Source organism: Centruroides vittatus, unplaced genomic scaffold (genome assembly GCF_030686945.1).
Source record: "Centruroides vittatus isolate TY-2023 unplaced genomic scaffold, ASM3068694v2 contig_1916, whole genome shotgun sequence".
Classification (NCBI taxonomy): domain Eukaryota; kingdom Metazoa; phylum Arthropoda; class Arachnida; order Scorpiones; family Buthidae; genus Centruroides; species Centruroides vittatus.
In genome coordinates, this window is record NW_027121179.1 from 633,193 (window position 1) to 652,458 (window position 19,266).

At 31.4% G+C, this 19,266-nt stretch overlaps 2 protein-coding genes across 2 annotated transcripts; one reads left to right on the top strand and one right to left on the bottom strand.

The window, feature by feature from the left end:
• Positions 1 to 882: 882 nt before the first annotated feature.
• Positions 883 to 14,059, top strand: LOC136970328 (transmembrane protein 41A-A-like). Its single transcript, XM_067264758.1, has 6 exons — positions 883 to 939; positions 1,019 to 1,121; positions 8,639 to 8,795; positions 8,871 to 9,032; positions 13,553 to 13,691; positions 13,773 to 14,059. Exons 2-6 carry the CDS (start codon positions 1,039 to 1,041, stop codon positions 13,943 to 13,945), a joined length of 714 nt encoding a protein of 237 aa, XP_067120859.1. The 5' UTR covers positions 883 to 939; positions 1,019 to 1,038; the 3' UTR covers positions 13,946 to 14,059.
• Positions 14,060 to 17,151: 3,092 nt separating this feature from the next.
• LOC136970335 (WD repeat-containing protein 86-like) lies at positions 17,152 to 18,968 on the bottom strand. The gene is made up of 7 exons (XM_067264769.1): positions 18,814 to 18,968; positions 18,268 to 18,744; positions 18,033 to 18,185; positions 17,788 to 17,967; positions 17,578 to 17,713; positions 17,413 to 17,510; positions 17,152 to 17,346 (listed from the first exon to the last, which is right to left on the bottom strand). The coding sequence occupies exons 1-7, from the start codon at positions 18,883 to 18,885 to the stop codon at positions 17,152 to 17,154; spliced, it is 1,311 nt and encodes a 436-aa protein (XP_067120870.1). The 5' UTR covers positions 18,886 to 18,968.
• Between the last annotated feature and the right edge of the window lie 298 nt (positions 18,969 to 19,266).

Sequence of the window (19,266 nt, forward strand, 5' to 3'; positions counted from 1 at the left end):
CACTTACATTACATAATATAGTTCTTCAAATAACTGGGCTGATGGCGTTGCCTTGCAGGACGAGGCTACCCGATTACTTCTGTTGGGGATGAGAAAATATCTTTTTCTTCGACTTGGGAGGGATACAAATCGTAGCCTTAGTTCGGCCATCCGGCTACACTTTCCACACCGAGGACATTTTTCACTTGTATCATATGTCCAGGCCAACAACCGGGATGTCAGATATATACAAATCGAAATGGTTTAGAAAATGTCTATTAGTTTAAGTTCTTAATCAACAATACACGGTGGGCAAACTGATCGAGAGATTAGAGGGATCCAGGATCGAATCCTAACGAACACCTCTTGAGGAATTTTTCATGGGTAGTCTGATACATCTAGCCCCCTCCCCTATCATCTTTATGGGTCTGACAGAACTCACAATGGGTATGGAGAGGAAAAAAGCCCTCTTACTCCCACAGGGCAGGAAATAATTTAAAAAGAATAACTTTACCACTCAGTGAACAAATAATTTTCTTCTTAACTTTTAAACTCTTCCCGCCCTGTGGACACTAAGATGGCCTCTTTTAGCAAGCTCATTATGAGTTCGTTCAGGCCCATAATGGGGCGGCTGGATGGTGAGACACGGAACCCGACATATCCGGACGGACCACTTTCCGAAAAATTCCTGGGGATTTTTTGACCTTTCTGGATTCGATTCCGGGTCCCCCAGAGCGTTAGGCTGCCACCTTGACTGCTCGGCCATCCGGCCGTTAAATAGTTTTCTTCTGAAGAATTTTTTAAAAATATTACCTACATTGTAAAAGTAATTTTTATCAGCTAATAAATAACAATTTCAGAAAATAATAATAATAAATGTTTTATTAATAAAATAACGGAATGAGAACCGCCACCTGTCGTTAAAATAAAAATAAACAGAAGTATGGAATTCAAAATGATGTAAGCTGTATTTATGTTTTAATTCAATAAAAACTTACGGGAACAATTATAAGAAATATTATTGTTTAATACTTTTTAGATGATACTAGTGAGGTCGTCATGAGCAAAATATTATATATTCCAACAGCATTCATTTTTGCATCTCTATGGATTTATCTTTTGACAAGTTGGGCTCCTGCTTTGTAAGTTGAAATGAAATTAATAGTAAATTTTATTCTATTATTAGGAAATGATGATAGGTTTATATGGCTTTACGTCGAAACAGTATTAAACATACAACATTAGATAACATTTGATTCATAGAAAAAACAATTCACATTGAATACATCAACCATAATGGTACAATTATACCTCTGAATGAGACAGGACCTTATCAGAGCTGTAGACTGTACTCATAGGAACAAAAAAGTCAAGGAAACCGTACATCTAGATGTGATCCTTTATGAGATACAGCTCCTCGAAATCAGGTGGTGCATGATTGTGAATGGTAAGATTTAAGCTGTGAATGAGGGGTTTTGTACCTCTTGAGAACTGTAGATCCCTTATATGAGCAAAAAAGTTGAAGGAATCACACCTGTACATGCAACCCTTCGCGAGGTATTCACGTTCAAAGGTCAGTTTTTAACATGTATTGGTATACTGCCTATTTTCCGTGCTCTGCTTCATCAAGGTGAGCCATGCTTTGCATGTAGTCGTGTGCTTCGGTGCAAGCGATGGCAAGCACCTCGGTGCTTGGGTGGGAGTGAGTCCCTACACCCCCTAAAACTATATAACGTTAAGTACTCCACAAACAGTCAAGTGGGCTACTCGAAGCTAGCATAGTTAAATATGATAGTCTTAGTGGAGCGATGTGACTTGCAATCTCGAGGGACTTGATTTTGGGGGCTGTAACTTGTGAAGGGTTGCTTGTAGAGATATGGTTCCTTTGACTTTTTTGCTCCTATGGGTACAGCTCTGATAAGGTCTCAACAATCTCATTCAGAGCTTAAATTGAGCCTTGTGAGTTGTGTTGCTCTGCTAAGACTATTGTTTAAAATTTAACAGTAAATTATACAATGGGATCGGTTACTTAGTTAAAATGAATAAAAGTAACTATGTTTTTAAAAATAAAAATAAAATAAAATAAAATATAGAAAACAGTCTTTGAGCTGAAACACTTAATTGACAACAGTTCTGAGGTAACAAATTATGAAATTAAACAGTTAACAATAAAAAGATGTATTGTTAACTGTTTAATGTCGTAACTTGTTATCTCAGAATTGTTGCCAATTGAGTGTTTTAGCTGAAAGACTATTTCTATATTTTAATTATTTTTTTTTTAATTTTTAGAAATATAGTTACTTTTGTTAGGGTTACCATACTTCCATATTTAGTATGGATAGTCTGTACTTTAAAGGCTCTGTCTGTGTTTGTATTGTATAAAAAACAAACAAGATGTCTGTACTTTTCAACTGATTGTGCAGTTAATAGTTAAATCATAACCACTTAGATTTAAATCTGACAAAAAGTGCTACATTTTTGATAATTATTATTGTGTTTATTGGCTAGGTGGCAACATTGTATAAGCAAATGTAATGGCTATGTTGCTTACGGGCTTTCCATAAGTTACATCTTCATTTTTCTTGGAATTTTACTTTCTCTCCCCCATTGTCATAGTTTGTCCAAGTTTCTGTAACCCCCACCCATCTTCAGATGGCCAACAAAACTCAACTTCCCTTCCAAACCTTTATCACTTTATGAATAATAAAATGTATAAACTGTATAAAATTTAATGAAATAAAACGAATGTCCATTGAAGTTCCATCTCTCCCCCCCACTTCTTTGACTTTGTTCAATTTATCATAGCCCCCTCCCCCTTCCAGTGTTGATGTTATTTATGGATAGTCCCTTAGAGTCATTGTTCTCAATCTTTTTGAAGTCGGGAACACTAAACTTTGATATTTTTTTCCATGGAACACTTAAAATACATCAGCTTAAAAGCGGGGGTGGCAAACCTCTTTGAAATTGAGAGCACACTAGGTCTAGTATACGACATCATTGGCATTTGTTGATTACATTCCCATACAAAAATTATTTTACATTGTATTGATTTTTCTTTTGTGACAATTTTTGATTGTATATTTGATTTTTTCACGAAACACTTGAAGTGGCTTCATGGAGCACCTGTGTTCCGCGGACCATGGATTGAGAACCATAGCCTTAGAAAACATGCACATATTCATTAGAGCAGGTTTTTTAATTCAATAGTACTTGTTGTCTAAGTGGTAAAATAGTTTTTTTATATTTAAAATTGCATTGTTCCCCAAAGAAAAGTATAAATTGAAACTTTATATTTTATGCCTACATTTACTAGACTGAAAAGTATGAATAAATTCCTTTTATTTTGCCTTGCTGTCCAAGCACTTTTTATGCTAATCTGTCTGTATTTTGCCTTCAACTGTTATGGTAACCCTACTTTTATTTATTTTAAGACTATTGTGTTTAATTATTTAGCCCATGTGACTATGCTGGCTTTGAGTAACCCACTTGACTGTTTGTGGAGTAGTTGATGTTATATAGTTTTAGAGGGTGTGGGGTGCTGAGGTGCAAGTGATAGCGAGCATCGCAGCACACAACTGCATGTGGAGCATCGGTCAAAGCAAGTGATTGTTTACCTTGACCAACATGGAGCATGGAGAATAGATAGTATACTGATACATGGTAAAAACTGATTTTTGGAGGTGAGTATCTTGCAAAGGGTTGCTGGTCTCTGATTTTTTGTTCATACACAGCAATTCTGGGAGGAATCCCTCATTCAGAAGTTACATCTTATCATATAATCTTTAAAATTTATGATACTGTATATTACATGTGATTACCTATTTAATCAGTTATGCAAATAAGAGTGGTTACAAGGTCCATGTTCTAGAGTGGATAAAACTGCTGAATGCTGACTTTCAGTTATGAGTTTGCACCGTGCCAATTGCCATTTACCGAGTTTTCTTCACATGTCTAGCAGCAAAATAGAGGTTATTTTTTCATGAAAGTTTTCCTAAGAAGTATACATTAAGTAGTGTAGAAATAGAAGACAACACAATATAAATAAAAAAAAATCAATTTTAATTAGGAAAACTTCTTGGAACATTTTCTAGTTTTTTTTTTGTTTTTTTTTTTTTGCTTTTTCTTTGGAGGGTCCCAGGATCCCTTGGCTTCCCACTAGGTGCACGATTGATCCAAAGTCCATATGAATGAGATTGTATTATGGGTCTTGTAGGTTTTTTTTGTTTTTTCATTTTTGTTTTTTTCTGCTCTGAGGGCATAAGAGGATCCTTTTTCTTCCGGACCGATTATGGTTTTGGATAGGCTTATAATGGAAGTGGTTAAAAGATGAGAGACTTATCTTTATGTGTTTGAATCAGATGGGTGATCATCCATGAAAAATTCTGAGCTTGCATGCCCAGATCAATTTCAGGTTTCTCATAACAGTAGTCTGGCTGACGCCTTAACTGTTTCAGCCATTTTGCCATCATTTAATGAGTGCTAGAGTTTTTTTTTTGAAAGCTTTACAGTAATCTTTTGGCATATGTGAGCAATTTCTTATTATGTGAAAGGGTATTAAAGTAATTATAAAATATTTATTAGCTATTAAAAAAACATGCAATTTACTGAAATTATGTAAATCAATTAAATAAAATTTAAAAAATAAATTTTAGTACTTCTTATTTTGGTCTGATGTGAATTAATTAACTCATCTAGAATATTTATTTCTTAGATACAAATATACTAAATATGTGCAGGGATAAATGAATCAGTATGAAGAATAGCTTATTATTTAATTTATTTTTATAACTTTTAATTTCATTAAAACGAATGTATTACATTGATATTTAAAACATGGATAGGTACGTTTGTTTTTTATTTTAACAAAAAGTAATTTCTGATAAACTGTAATATTGGAATTAGTTCATGTTTATTGATTGATACTAATAATCATCTTTTCTGATAAATTTTAAAGTTTAAACTAGTTTGTCACAATAGTTCTCCAAATAGAAAATGTTAATAAAGATTATAAGATACAAATAGCCCTGAATGAGGTGGTTGGGACCTTATAAGAGCAGTAGACCATGCCCACAAAAGTAAAAAAGTCAAAGGAACTGTGACTTTTTTACTCTGCAAGATGTAGCATGCCTTGAAATTGGCCTAGCTGAAATTTTAAAGACCCTCTAAAGTGAATAAATCCAAAACTATTTCTTAAAACAATGCTAAAAATCAATTGTTTCCCACTTTACTAGAGATGGCTAAAAGCTTGTAAAACATGAGAAATGCTATTGCACTGTGCACTCTGTTAGGTTTATTGTGCATTTAACATACTTGTTAATGCCTTATGACCTTTTGTGAGCCTTCACAATTAGAGATAGGGTTCCTTTGAGTTTTTTAGTCATCTAGAGGAGATCTAAAATTTGGGGAGTCCAAATCAGTCATTCAGAACTACTATTTTACCTATTATACAAAGGCTATATTTTAAATAAGGTCCGTTTTTTAATAAGAAGAAAAATACTGTAAATATCATTAAAATATATTTTTTTCCATATTCTACATACTTTTATCTACTTTTCTACATAATTTCCATTTTTGTTAAACTTTTGTCATACCGCTCAACAAATTTTTGAATTCCAACTTCAAAGAAATCTGCCGCCTGCGAAGAAACCCAACCCATTACTGCAGTTTTCCTTCTTCATCGTCCTTGAACCGTTGACCACCAAGGAACTCCTTTAAGTATTGAAACAAGTGAAAATCACTGGGGGCAAGGTCTGGACTGTAAGGTGGATGATCTCGTTGTTCCCATCCAAAAGAACTGATTAGACCTCGTGTTTGTGCAAAAACATGTGGCTTTGCATTGTCATGGAGCAACATTACACCGAAGACAGTAGGCCACACCGCTTGTTTTGTATGGCACGCCGGAGTTTTCTCAAAGTCACACAATATGTATCAGAATTGATTGTTGTGCCTCCTGGCTTAAAATTCTAACAAAATTCCTCTCTTGTCCCAAAAGATGGTTGCCATGATCTTTCGTTCTGAAATTGTCTGTTTGGCTTTCACTTTGGTTGGCGAAGATGTGTGTTGTCATTCCATTGACTGTTGCTTGGACTCAGGAGTCATGTGAGACACCCAAGTCTTATCTCCTGTAATGATGTGGTCCAACAATTCATCTCCTTCCTGATCATATCGAGTCAAAAACGATAAAGCACTGTCTAATCTTTTTGTTTTGTGATTGTCAGAAAGCAGTCTTAGAACCCACCGAGAATACAATTTTCGATAATTCAGTTTCTCCGAAACAATGGTATACAAAACTGATCTTGAAATCTGTGGAAATTTAATTGATAATGTTGAAATCGTAAATCGTCGGTCCTCTCAGATTTTGTTATCTGCATCACAAACCAAATCTTCAGAAATCAGAGAAGGTCAGCCAGGGCATGGCCCATCATGCACATTAACTTGTCCATCCTTAAACATTCTTACCCATTTTTGAACTTTACTGTTACTCATAGCATCATCACTGTAAACTTCACAAATCTGACAGTGAATTTCTGCTGCCGCTAAGTTTCTTGCACTCAAGTATCGAATAACAGATCGTATCTCATAGTCAGCTGGAGACTCAATTTTCTTAAACATTTTAAACTTCTACAGCTCAGCATACAGACAGATGATATGGCTGCAAATGGCATCAAAATGCGTGCCAAGCTTGCTCGGAGCAGAAGCGCATGCGTACTGCCATGATTACGCATTATTCTCACTCTCATTCACAAACGGACCTTATTTAAAAAATAGCCCTCCTAGAATAACTTTGAGATGTATCTTCAAAATCTGTAATCTCTGCCATTTTATCTGATATATATACAATCTATTGATATATACATTTTTTAATTATAGTTTTTCAATTATCTTTTTACTTGTTTGTGTGTTAAAATCTGTATTTAAAAAATTGTATTCTAATCTATTCTTTTACAAATGATCTAAAAATTACAGTAAATATTTTATAAGTTCTTTTCATGAATAAAGAAGATAGAATGCAATTTTGAAAATTATAATATATTTGTATTTGTGACATTTAATTTTATTATTTTATATAACTAGCTACTTTATAGTATTGATAAGAAGAGCTAAATTATAGAGCACAAACCAAAAGAGCACAAAAGATTTAAATGAAGAAATATATATTTAAAATTTAGTTAAAAGTTTCAGCTATAATGTGTTGCTTTAGAATCCAGGGATGGGATTTGACTTCATTACTTAAAAACCACTCATAAGTTAATTTAGCTGTGTGGATAGGGACATTATCTTGTTGGAAAACCCAATTTCAGTAATTATATCAGCCCAAGGCAAATGATGATTTTCTAGCATGTCTTGATAATGAATTGCATTTATTTGGCCACTGAGGAATGCAATATTTGTCTTGCCAAACCAACTAAACCCACCCCATGCCATCACTGAGCCTTCCTCTTGCTGCTGTTTTGAAAATATTTCTTCCTCACCTCTCAAATCATGCCAATAACAAGTCCAACCATCTGGTCCATCAAGATTAAACTTCTTCTCATCACTCCAGATGATGTGCTTCCTTGTGTCTGTCTATTCCATTTTTTCACATGCCCACTGCAAGCTATTTTGCTCATGGATGGAGATTAGTGACGGTACAGGCTTTCTCTTCTTATAGATGAGATACTGACATTTACTAACAATTCTTCCAATTGTAGATTTTGATACATTAAGCTCTGGTTTTGATACTAGTTTTCGTAAAGATGTTTGGTTGCTTTTGATTTCCCTCAAAATACTACGTTTTCTTCTATTTGTAAGCTATGAAGGTTGACCTGTTGATTTCTTTTGTTCGTATTTGTCTCAAGCTTTGTGAAATTGTCAGTTACAGTTGGAGAACAATTCATTTTCTTTGCAATTGCCTTTTCTGAGTAATTTTCTTGTCTTAAAGCTGAAATCTTGCCTTTTTCAACATCTGTTAAGGGTTTTGCAGGTCCCATGATGAAAAACAATTCATTTACATCAATATGTAACAGAAATAAGCATTTGAAAAAAGTGGCAGTTAAACTGTTGTACTGTATGACCTTTATTTCTAGAAAATTAGACTTTCCTTTATATTTTTGGGACAGCGAGAAATGTGATTTTGATTTAAATTAATTTATTATTAAGTTGTTAAATGATATAATTACATGATTTTTATTATGTTTATTTATAAGTTGTAACTACCTTAAAATTAAATTGGTTTTGTATATACAATAATTAGTTTAGCTTTTATTTGTATATATTTGTATAACAAGTTGTGCCTGTATATTTATGGGATGTGCCCTAGTTGAATAATTCACATTAGGCAAATCACTTCTGAAACCGGCAAAATATTGCAATTTCTAGTACTTTCGACCATAAAAGATTATCTGAATTTTTGTGGTTTACACTTATTGTTGGTTTGTTAGGACCACAATGAGAATGGCCAAGTGGCAAGGGACAATGCCAAACAATTATTGAGACAGACTGCTCAAGAAAAATGAATTTTTGTTTATCCTGATTAAGGTTGATAGCACTAGAAATGAAATAATTTGTGAATTTCTGAAATTTGATTTGTCTAATCTTAGCTTTTATTATAATTATCATTTATAAATTTTAATTATAATTATTATTTACAATTAATATTATATTATTATTAAATCTGTAGTGAAAATTTAAAGTATCCAAATAGTCTAGAAGAATTAAGAGAAGTTTCTGAAGTATTAAAACAGTATCAAAGGGACCATTATATATACGTATTTATATTATTTGCTACTGCTTATTTATATAAGCAAACGTTTGCCATTCCTGGTTCAGTATTTCTTGTAAGTAAATAATTTTATATAAATTTATTACTTTTATAAAAGAAAGTATTAGTAACCATTATTATTATTTTGCAGAACATATTATCGGGTGCTCTATTTGGTTTATGGAAAGGTTTTCTGTTAACGTGTACATTGACTGCTGTTGGTGCAACATTTTGTTTCCTGTTGTCTAAACATTGTGGGAAAGACTATGTTGTATATTATTTTCCAGAAAGAATTCGATTCCTGCAACAAAAGGCAAAGTAACATATTTTATTTGAATAGTTTCTAATATAATTAGTTTAAAATACAGGGTATTATAAAATGAATGCTATCATTTTAAATCATTATAGTAATGTTAATTATTATCCAAGAAGTATGCAATAGACACCAATTAATAGAGCAACCATCTGAGTTTCGTCTGCCATCTGCATTTAGACATCTTGTCATCTAGTACCTCTAGAAAGTGCCATAAATGAAAATGGCAACTTTGCAACAGAGAAGTTCTGTGTTTCGCAGTTTGCAAAGTTGGAATCACTTGTCACTGCACGACACAAGCAATTACAGGAGTTTTAGAATTGTGGTTGCTGTGGGAGGAGTGAAGATGGATATGCCATAGCAAGTATATGAAGAATTTGAATATCTGTTGGATGGGTGCTGTGTGACACAAGATGCATGCATTGAGAAATTGCAATGGGCAAATATGAAACTTGGACAGTCTTCAAATGTTTTAGTGTATGTTATGACATTCTTGGATAATAATTAACATAATTACAATAATTTAAAATGGTAGCATTCTTTTTGGATGATTCTGTATTACTAAAATATGATAAACTTGAACTGTAGTGAAATCTTTTTATCAATAGTCTAAAAGTTTTTTATTATAAATTAAATGTGAACAATTAGTCTATAAAAAGAAACTAATTGTACTGACATTAGTAGAATTTTAGCAACAATGTAACTAATTTCTTTTTATAGACTGACTGATACATTATTCACTGTATAACCTAGATTCCTTACAGATGATTCCATTACTATCAAAGAACATTATCAGCATTAATTTAATTTTTGACTCAAAATCAAAATCTTGCTAACTATCCAAAAACAGGAGATAGAGAATATCAATTATCGTACATTTTTTTATTCATTTATGGTTCCATTTGTACTTGCACTTAACATTAAATAATAAACCGTACTGTTTATTCTGCTTTATCACTCAGATGACAATGACTTGCATAGTATTAAACTTTAATATAGTGTATATAAATAGCAAATAACCTTGTAAAAGAGAATAATTTAGACTGATTTGTTTTTGCAGACACACACAGGTTTATTTCTGTTTGGTTTTACATGTTAGTAACAAAATTACTATAGTATTTAATTATCTTAATTATCAAGTTTTGACATTTCTCTAAAAAATAATAATACATTTATTATTTGAAACAACAAAGATTATGAATACTTAAATATAATAACAATATCAAATGTTTTCAATTAAATATTTTCTCTGTTTTCATCTTCTGGAATTATAGTTTTGAGTAGACTTTTATTATATTATTATAACAATAACATTTGATATTATTACCAAATATTAAATGATATTGGTATAAGTTTGGTCATAATTTCACTTATTATACTTAATATTACTATATATATAATAATTCATATAGATATGAATTATTTTTATAAATATAATGCAACTATTTATAAAAAAAATTATCAACAAATTTATAAAAATTATAATACACTATTCAAAAACAAAGTTCTTTGACATGATATTGAAATCAGAGAAACAGTTCTGGTGGAAATATTTTTTTTGCTGTTATTTTTATGTATTTATATCATTGTTTTATATGACTGTTTTTATTTCAAATTAAAAATATACTTTTCTATAATTCTAAATTGTGTACATTGTTCAGGTGATGTATTATTTAGACAAGGAAAAACTAGCCACTGTAATTAATTTAATGAATTAATAATGCACATTTAACAGTGGATGAACTTTAGGGAATGCTAATATTTTTAACTCGGTTAATGGGCTATTTTTAGGTTTGACAGAGGAAAATTAAATCCAATCCTTAGTGTGACTGATTGACCAGGTTGAAAATATTAATATTCCTTCAGCTTTATTCATTGTGAAAGGTACATTGATTAATTCACTATATTAATTAGATTTTCCTAGGGTTACTTTTTGGGATTTTGGATTTCTGGCAATCATTATAATTACCTTGTTTAGCTTTATAACAATTTTTCAACATATATTGTTATATTTGGATGTTGCTATTAGGATTTTAAATTACAAAATTTCAAATCAGATCACCACAAAAATAATTCCTGTATGAAAATTAGTTGATCTAACATTGCATTCATAAGTATTTTTAGTTAAATTTTTATATTATGTAAATATATATGTGATATAACTTATGAATGGATTTTTGTAATTTTCTCATAATTCTTAATTACAATATTTCTGTACTAACTATAAAAAAATTATAAACTAAATTATAAAAAAATAACATATCAAGTTAAATTTTATGCCCTTATATTTCTTTTCAGTCTTTTTCAACTAATCTTTCTCTACATTTGATATTCACTATTTGGCAATAACAGAGTGCTCAGCAAACCATTAAATAGATACAAAACACCTTTTTTCGTTGCCTTTTTTCGTTGTTTCACTATTTGGATTTTTTATATCTAGCTCTTGGTCTACCACAATATTATCTGTTAATAGCAATTAATATCAAAACATCTTATCTTTAAAGGTGTTTTAATCACATGATTATTTGATAAGTATAATTTGTTTACACTCAAACCTGTTTTTGTGCGGTCTTTTTTTGTGCAATTTTTTTTGTGTGGTATATCAATTTGATTGAAATTCATATACTGCACAAAAAAAATTGCACAAAACAAATCACACAAATAAAAAATTGCACAAAAACAAGTTTGAGTGTATTAAAAATAAAGTGGTCTTAAAAAATAATTAAAACTATTTAATTTCTAAAAGTTATTAATTTTAAACAAATAAATACCTATATTATTTTAAAAATTAGTTTTTGTTGTTGTTATAAATGTCATTCACAAAACCAAAAATCATTTGTAGATCAAAAAGTGACAGGAAAACGAACATTTTTGATTGTCTTGAGCATCCATCTTCAGGTTAAAAGAATGGGTTTGAAACAGAACAAGAAATGGAATGTTATAATTTAAAATATGAAAAGAACGACAATTGATTGGCAGTCAGTGATCATGTGGTTTCACTGGGATGTAAAAAAAGAATAAATTTTAAATAACTCCCTTCAAGCTTGGGATAATGTTTGTTTTCCTTTTACTTTTTGATCTATGAGCTGGATTTTTTGTCAGTGTTATTTATACTTTTCATTCAGTTTACAGTTTATACAAACTATACACTGAATGAAAAGTATAAATTCAACATGCAGTGTTTATTATTTGCTATTTTGAAATTTTTTATTTTACTGGGGGTATTCACAATCTGTAGCTTTTCTTGATACACTGGCTTTTGTGGTTTTCTTAAAAGTCGTGAAAGCACCACTTTTCCAAATCTTGTTTTCATACTGTAGGTTCTATGCCGGGTGTCTACCCAATCAGGTAAATATCAGACGTGTTAAAAGCTATCTTTTAAAGTTGTATAAAATATCAGGTTATTTTAGGGTGTTAAATGTCTGTCATGTATTTTTCACAGGCATTACAAACAGTTGTAAATGAGCACATTTTCACTTTGACATATGCATGATACAAGATGAATATTGGTTGCAATTCAACAAACAGCCAGGTGGGGTGATCAGACTACATCTGTGCACATTCCTGACAGGAAATCAAGCAAATCATGTAGAAATCATATGAATAATGTAGTGGTGTGGTACAGTTTTGCCTTTTGGCTTAGTTGATGCCCCCAATCCTTGCAAAGGGAGAACTGAGAAAGCAGGTTGCATCATACCTGGTGTTGCAAATAATGCAAGAGAAAAGTATGCCTCAATTGATGCCAAAATTATCAGTGTTATTCCCTCCATTTACTCCACATATCAGATTTACTAATTATAGGATGTGTATGTGGGTGTATAGTTACCAAAACTTTTTCAGCATTTGCTGACATCTCAAATCTCTATTGATAAGGAATGCCAGATTCATTTATGTTGTGGATTCCTTTTTGGTTTCAGGTTAGAAGCAATGAACCCAGGTTTTAGCTCCGGTAACAATGGAGCTTAAAAATTTTCCCTAACTTCTGTAAAACTGCACAAGTGCTCCAATGACAGACCTATTTACAGGTGCTTTTGATATGTGGGAAGCTGCCTGGGGTCCCATCAGCTGGAGATTTTGTAGTAACCCAAATGAAGAAAGTATACTACAAAAGTCATGACTTGACATAGTAATTTCTCCAGCATTTCTATTTTTTTCATCTAGACTATGCTATATATTAAAAAATATCTTATGGTAGCCATCCTGTCTATGGAAAACCCAATAGCTTAACAGAAAGCTTCATCAAAGTAACCTTCATCAGCCATTGAAACCTGCTGACAGACACACGAGATTTGTTTTGTGATTACAAAAAGGTGGAAAGAATTCATTAAAAAAAGGTGTTAATCAAAAAAGTAGTCCAACAAAGATGAAATGAGAATTGCGAATTGTTCTGTCGGGCTGTCCACATTCATAGCAGTAGAATGCTGCTCTTCTCAAAGCAAAAAACTTCCCATTGTAAATAACCTTGTGTATATTTTGTTTTTTATTTCTGAATGTTTCCATTATTTCTTTGAATATTTCAGATCAAAAATCATGAAATGCACCTACCATTCCTATTACTTTTTCTTCGTTGCTTTCCAATGACACCCAATTGGTTTTTAAACATGGCCTCGCCTGTCGTTAATATTCCAATACATCTTTTTATCATGTCAGTTTTTATAGGTAAGTTAATAATTTTTAAATTATAGAATTATACGTTTTTATTCCGAACATTAAATAAATAAATTTTTCTCTCTAATTTAGGTCTTATGCCATATAACTTCATATGTGTGCAGACAGGAGTAATTTTGACCAAAATCCAATCATTGAATGAAGTATTTACACCAAGTAAATTATTAAGTCTTACTGTTATTGCTGTTATTGCACTTTTACCCGGATTTGTTATAAAAAAGTATCAATTGGTAAATGTTAAATAATTGTAATTAGTTTATGTGATGACTGTGATATCTGTTTCGAAGACATTCAAATTTTATGTTGATGTATCACAATGTTTAATAACTGTTTTGTAAATAAAATATATTTGAAGATAAGTGACATTTTATTATTGTTATTTTCGTTACCAGGATATTTATATAGAGTCAAACCTCTGAACAGCAGCCACTGATGGCAACATAAGAAAATCCAACAATGATTTGCCTAACTTTCCTGTCGAAAAATATTTTTGTTTAAAAATCATAAGACACATTAGCACAAAGTTAAATTTGCGTATGGTACCATCTGTTATGAGATTTTATTAAAAAATAACTTTAATACGATCATTATAAAAAGGCAAAATTCTTAATTTTGGGACAAGTTTTTTCAAAAATTGTAAATGCCAATAATGAGTAAGATTTTCATTAAGTCCAACCTCACTTGAGATATGACACAACCCCTCCTCTATATCTCCATTCCTATCCAACCTTTAACTACCAAACTTTAATAGCATCAATACTCCTTATGTACAAGTTATCGTGCTAAATTTTGTTTCTTAATCTTTGCTCCATCCTAAGATATTAAAATAGCTGCCAACATACATGCATACATACATACATACATATCCATGGAATTTTTTCCCACTTTTTTTTAACTTTCTTGAGTTCAGGAGGTCTTCTGACGACACCTGAACATCAAGATTTGCAAAAAACCTGGAGGCTCAGATTTGACAATTCTAATACTTTGCCATGTTACATGATTGCTGAGAAAGTAATGGTGGTTATTTGGAGGTGGCTGTTATTGTGGATTTAACTTTATTAACTTTTTAGTGATGTAATTATCTGATATATGATATTCAGTTATTATATCAAGAATTTATTTCTAAATAATTTTACACTCTTTATGTAAGTAAAAAATCAATTAAAAATAGATTAGAAAACAAACTATTTTTTGCACAAGTAAATTTTATTAATAAATTTTTGTATAATATTTACATAGATAATTATCTAGTTTATAATTATGGGATGTTTTAATCTCTATAATGTCTCAGTGGCTTATATAAGTTATGCAACGGCAGTAAAGATATCTGAAACTTTTCAGTTATTTTCAGAGTATCAAAAGTAATGGTAAATACTTTGAGAGGTGTAGTACATGAAAAAAATCTATGTGAACATTTGGTGATTCATTAATATTAACAAAGATACAGCAGTATGAATATTTCATCATCTGACATGTTGAGTGTTAATGTGGCTGTTATGGTTGCACTTAGTTCATTGAATCTGATAATGATCCATGTAATATGGAGTGAAGGAGGCTCTCAAAGTGGCTGAAATCAGCAGTGGTACATTTTCGAGCAAGCTGTCTGCACTTTTTCAAAGTGCATCCCTATTTTTTTGATAACTTGACAGCATTTCTTATTTGGACAAGTTGATTGTGCGAATCTATTGTCTCTTGATACACTTCATCCTTCATGCAATCCCATACATAGTAGTCCGATGAAGTTAGAACCAAACACAGTAGTCTACTGATGTGCATTTTCCTCGGAACCAATTCATTTCCTGACATAGACTCTCATGGACTTTTTACTTCTTTTGTGAGAAATCATCTCAAAGTATTTACCTTTCCTCCCGATACACCTTGTTTATGTTTCAGGAGGAAAGTTAATATATACCGTACATTACATACATACTTCAAATTCTTGCTTATTGTAATCATTGATATTATTTATTATAATTAACAAGTCTCAACAAAACTTTGCTTATTGTAATCAGTGTTTCAATTATATAATTCAGGGTGGACTAAATCTTGTTGCAACAGAAATCATATATTGCCTGTCAAAAATACAAGAACTGCATTGGAACTGTATTTATATATGTTATATATAGTATATATATTAGGATAGCCACAGTTTGGCTACAGTAGCTATATAGGATTTGATAAATTTAAATTCTGATTGATTACAGTTCAAATGTCATTGGCTACATCTCACTGGCTATTCACTTCAACTACAAATATTAGCTAGAACTAACAAGTCAATTAGTGTACTGCTGTTTTCATGTCAACACGACTTTGAATTGTCCAGTCTGTAGCGTGAAATTGCTCTAAGCAAATTCAAATTCCAAAGCTTAGTTTTACAATTGCTTTATTTGTCTATTTAAAACTAGTAGTAATTAATCATATTTAGTGAGTAAGTCTCTATCTAAAAGGTCTTCATGTGCAGATGTGCTTCTGATTAATTTATTGTACAGTGCTCTCTAATGATTATGTGAAAGTTATGGCAACAAATGTCTTCCTTCTGCATAGAAACAGTATCAAAAATTACTCACAAGATAAAAGATATCTAGAATCCTCTTGATAGATAATGGAGGAGGAAGCTAAATTAAGTAATAATTTTTTTTTGGAGGAAGTAGTTGTTTATGTTTGTTTAATATTGAATTTTTCCATTCTGTAAATACTATACTGTACTATTGTAATAAGTTATTTAAGCTAATAATTATCCCAATGTCATTTTTATATCTGTATTCACAACCAAAAATCAAAGAGCTAGAATTAAAAGTTAACCATTACCATTCACTTCACTTTTAGTATGTATTGGTTGACTTTTAACTGTGACTCTATCTTCAGGTGTGAATATGGCCATTAGAGATGATTATTTCTGTTCCTGCATTCATGCCTAATCAATAGATTGTGTGAAGTTTTCCCAGGATTTCTTCATGTGTCTAACACCTAAGTAGTGACCACTTTTCCATAGAAAGTTCTCTCATAAGACATCCTTCCTTGGCAGATCTCTCAGTGTTGCATTGCAGCGTCTCATCAAACCAAACCTTTTCACCAAAATATGTTTTTTATTGATACGTAATAAAATAAAAATATACATATATATGTATAAACTTCAAACACACAGATGCAATTTACAAGTTTTAAATAACATTTATATCATTATTAAATAACCAGTTTTGAGATTAAAATTGTTTTTTTTTTCTATAATAAATGCTATTTAAAATTTGTATAATTTATTTCTTCACATGCTTTACCATATTTGTTTAATAATGCATGAATTTAATGCACACACAGCAAAAATTATGCAGAAATTCCTTATATATATATATATATATATAACATATATATATTTAAGTTTGCACACAAATCAATCAATCAAAATGTTTTTTGAGTGATTAAAGAAATCTTTTATATTGTTTAAAATTGAGTGTTATACATTATAAAAATCTTCTAATCGTGAATCATTCTCATTGGGTGGTTTCTGAAGTGGTTGCATGCCATTTTCTTTAGCTTCATTTGCCGATAACTGTTCTTCATACGTAACATCTTCATCCAGAACGCCTGTCGTATCCCATATTCTGAGTGATCCGTCAGCAGATACAGTGAATAATTTGTCTTCTGTTACCTAATCAAAATAATAATAAATATTTGATGTCAATTTTCTAATTAATTTTTCTTTGTTTATACTTACTTCCATGGCAGTTATAGTATGACTATGACCTTTAAACACTCTTTTGCATTCCTTGGTCTTAGCTTTGTACATTCTTACTTGAGTACAGGCCGTGTAAACTTAAAAAGATTTAAATAAAATCATAACAATGTAAAATTAAAACTGAAACTTTTTATATTATCTTACCATATCCGTTGTGATACTTCAAACAACTAATAGTTTCACCGTTGCCATGATATATCTTGGAAATCTCTCCTATTTCTATAATCCAAGCCATTGCCAATTTATCTACACCAGCCGAATATAAAATTCGATTGTGAACCTAAAAATGATATGTTTCTTGTATTATTTCTGGCTGTTAATATTATAGAATATAATATATTAGTTTTTATTTACCAGAAGATGCATAACTGCCGCTGTGTGCCCTTTCAGTTCTCTTAAACACTCTGCTGTTTCAATATCCCAGCATTTAATTGTCGAATCTGCAGAACCAGTAAATAGTTTTTTTGCTTCTCCGTCGACAGCCATACAGTTAATTGGCCCCTTATGTTTATTCTTCCGATGGCTACCAAAAATCTATTAAGAGTCTATCAGATTCCCTAACACAAAGTTTCTGTTGTAAGAACTTATGTACACCATACCTTTAGCATTTCTCCAGTTTTTAATGACCAGGATCTTGCCGTAAAATCTGTAGAACCAGTAATAACTACATCACCGTCATATATAGTTTTACCCATTAACGGGTTTTCTTCATCTGGTATGAAAATTATGGAGTAAATAGATTTTAGATGACCCTATATCAATAAGAATACAAAATAAGCATTAAAAATATATTAATTTGCTTAGTACTTGCTATATAGATAAATAAAAATCTACCTTAAACACTTGTAAGCATGCCTTTTTTATTACAGTTCCGCTATCTGCGAGAGCATCCCAAGCGCGAGCTGTGCCATCTTGAGATGTAGAGATTAAAACTTCACAAGGAGTGCACACAATACGAGTGACAGTCATCTCGTGTCCCTCATATATAAACATACACTGTCTATTTTTTACATTCCACTTTCTCACCGTTTTATCAGCAGATCCCGTGAATACATAGATTCCATGAAACACACAGCACAGGACATAACTACTGTGACCGTCAAGAGTACCCAAGAAAGCTACAGGATCCACAGTCCATAATTTTGCTGTATAATCTTCTCCACCAGTTACTAACATGGTTTTATCTTCATTTATGCTCATGCAATTGATTCCTCCTCTGTGCCTACTGAAATTTTCCAACAGATAGCCTCTTGCAGCATTTGGATTCAAATCTTTGGTAGCGTTGCAACCCATTGTCTTATCAGTTATGCTCTTGAATACTGAAATTTAAGATTATTCATAAAGATATGAACTTGGTATAACGATAAATTAACGATTTACTTGAATAATTTTCTTTCTTTGATAATTAAACACTAGAAATTCCTGCTTGAATGTTTTGCGCATCATTAACATTGCCCAGATGTCTTGGAGACATTGTTCCTATAGTAACTTAATATAAACAAAAGACAACATTGACCCGTGCTTAGACACGAAATGTTTCGTGACTTCTCATTCGTGTCTATAATTACTTTCAACGGTAATTTTTTTATTAAACAAGTTTTAAAATCTTGTATTTTAAATTCCTGTAAACATGGAACGATGGTTATGAATAATTTGATTTCGTGAGTGTCGAATTACTTTAAAATATATTTATTATTTTCGATATAATGTAATTAATTTAGCTAATTGCTGTCCATTTTGTATTCAGAATTATCTAGTGATTAAACTTGAGATACTGTATTCGTATGTAAAGCAAGTGCTGACCCGGATTTCTTGTTTGTGGAACGGAACGTC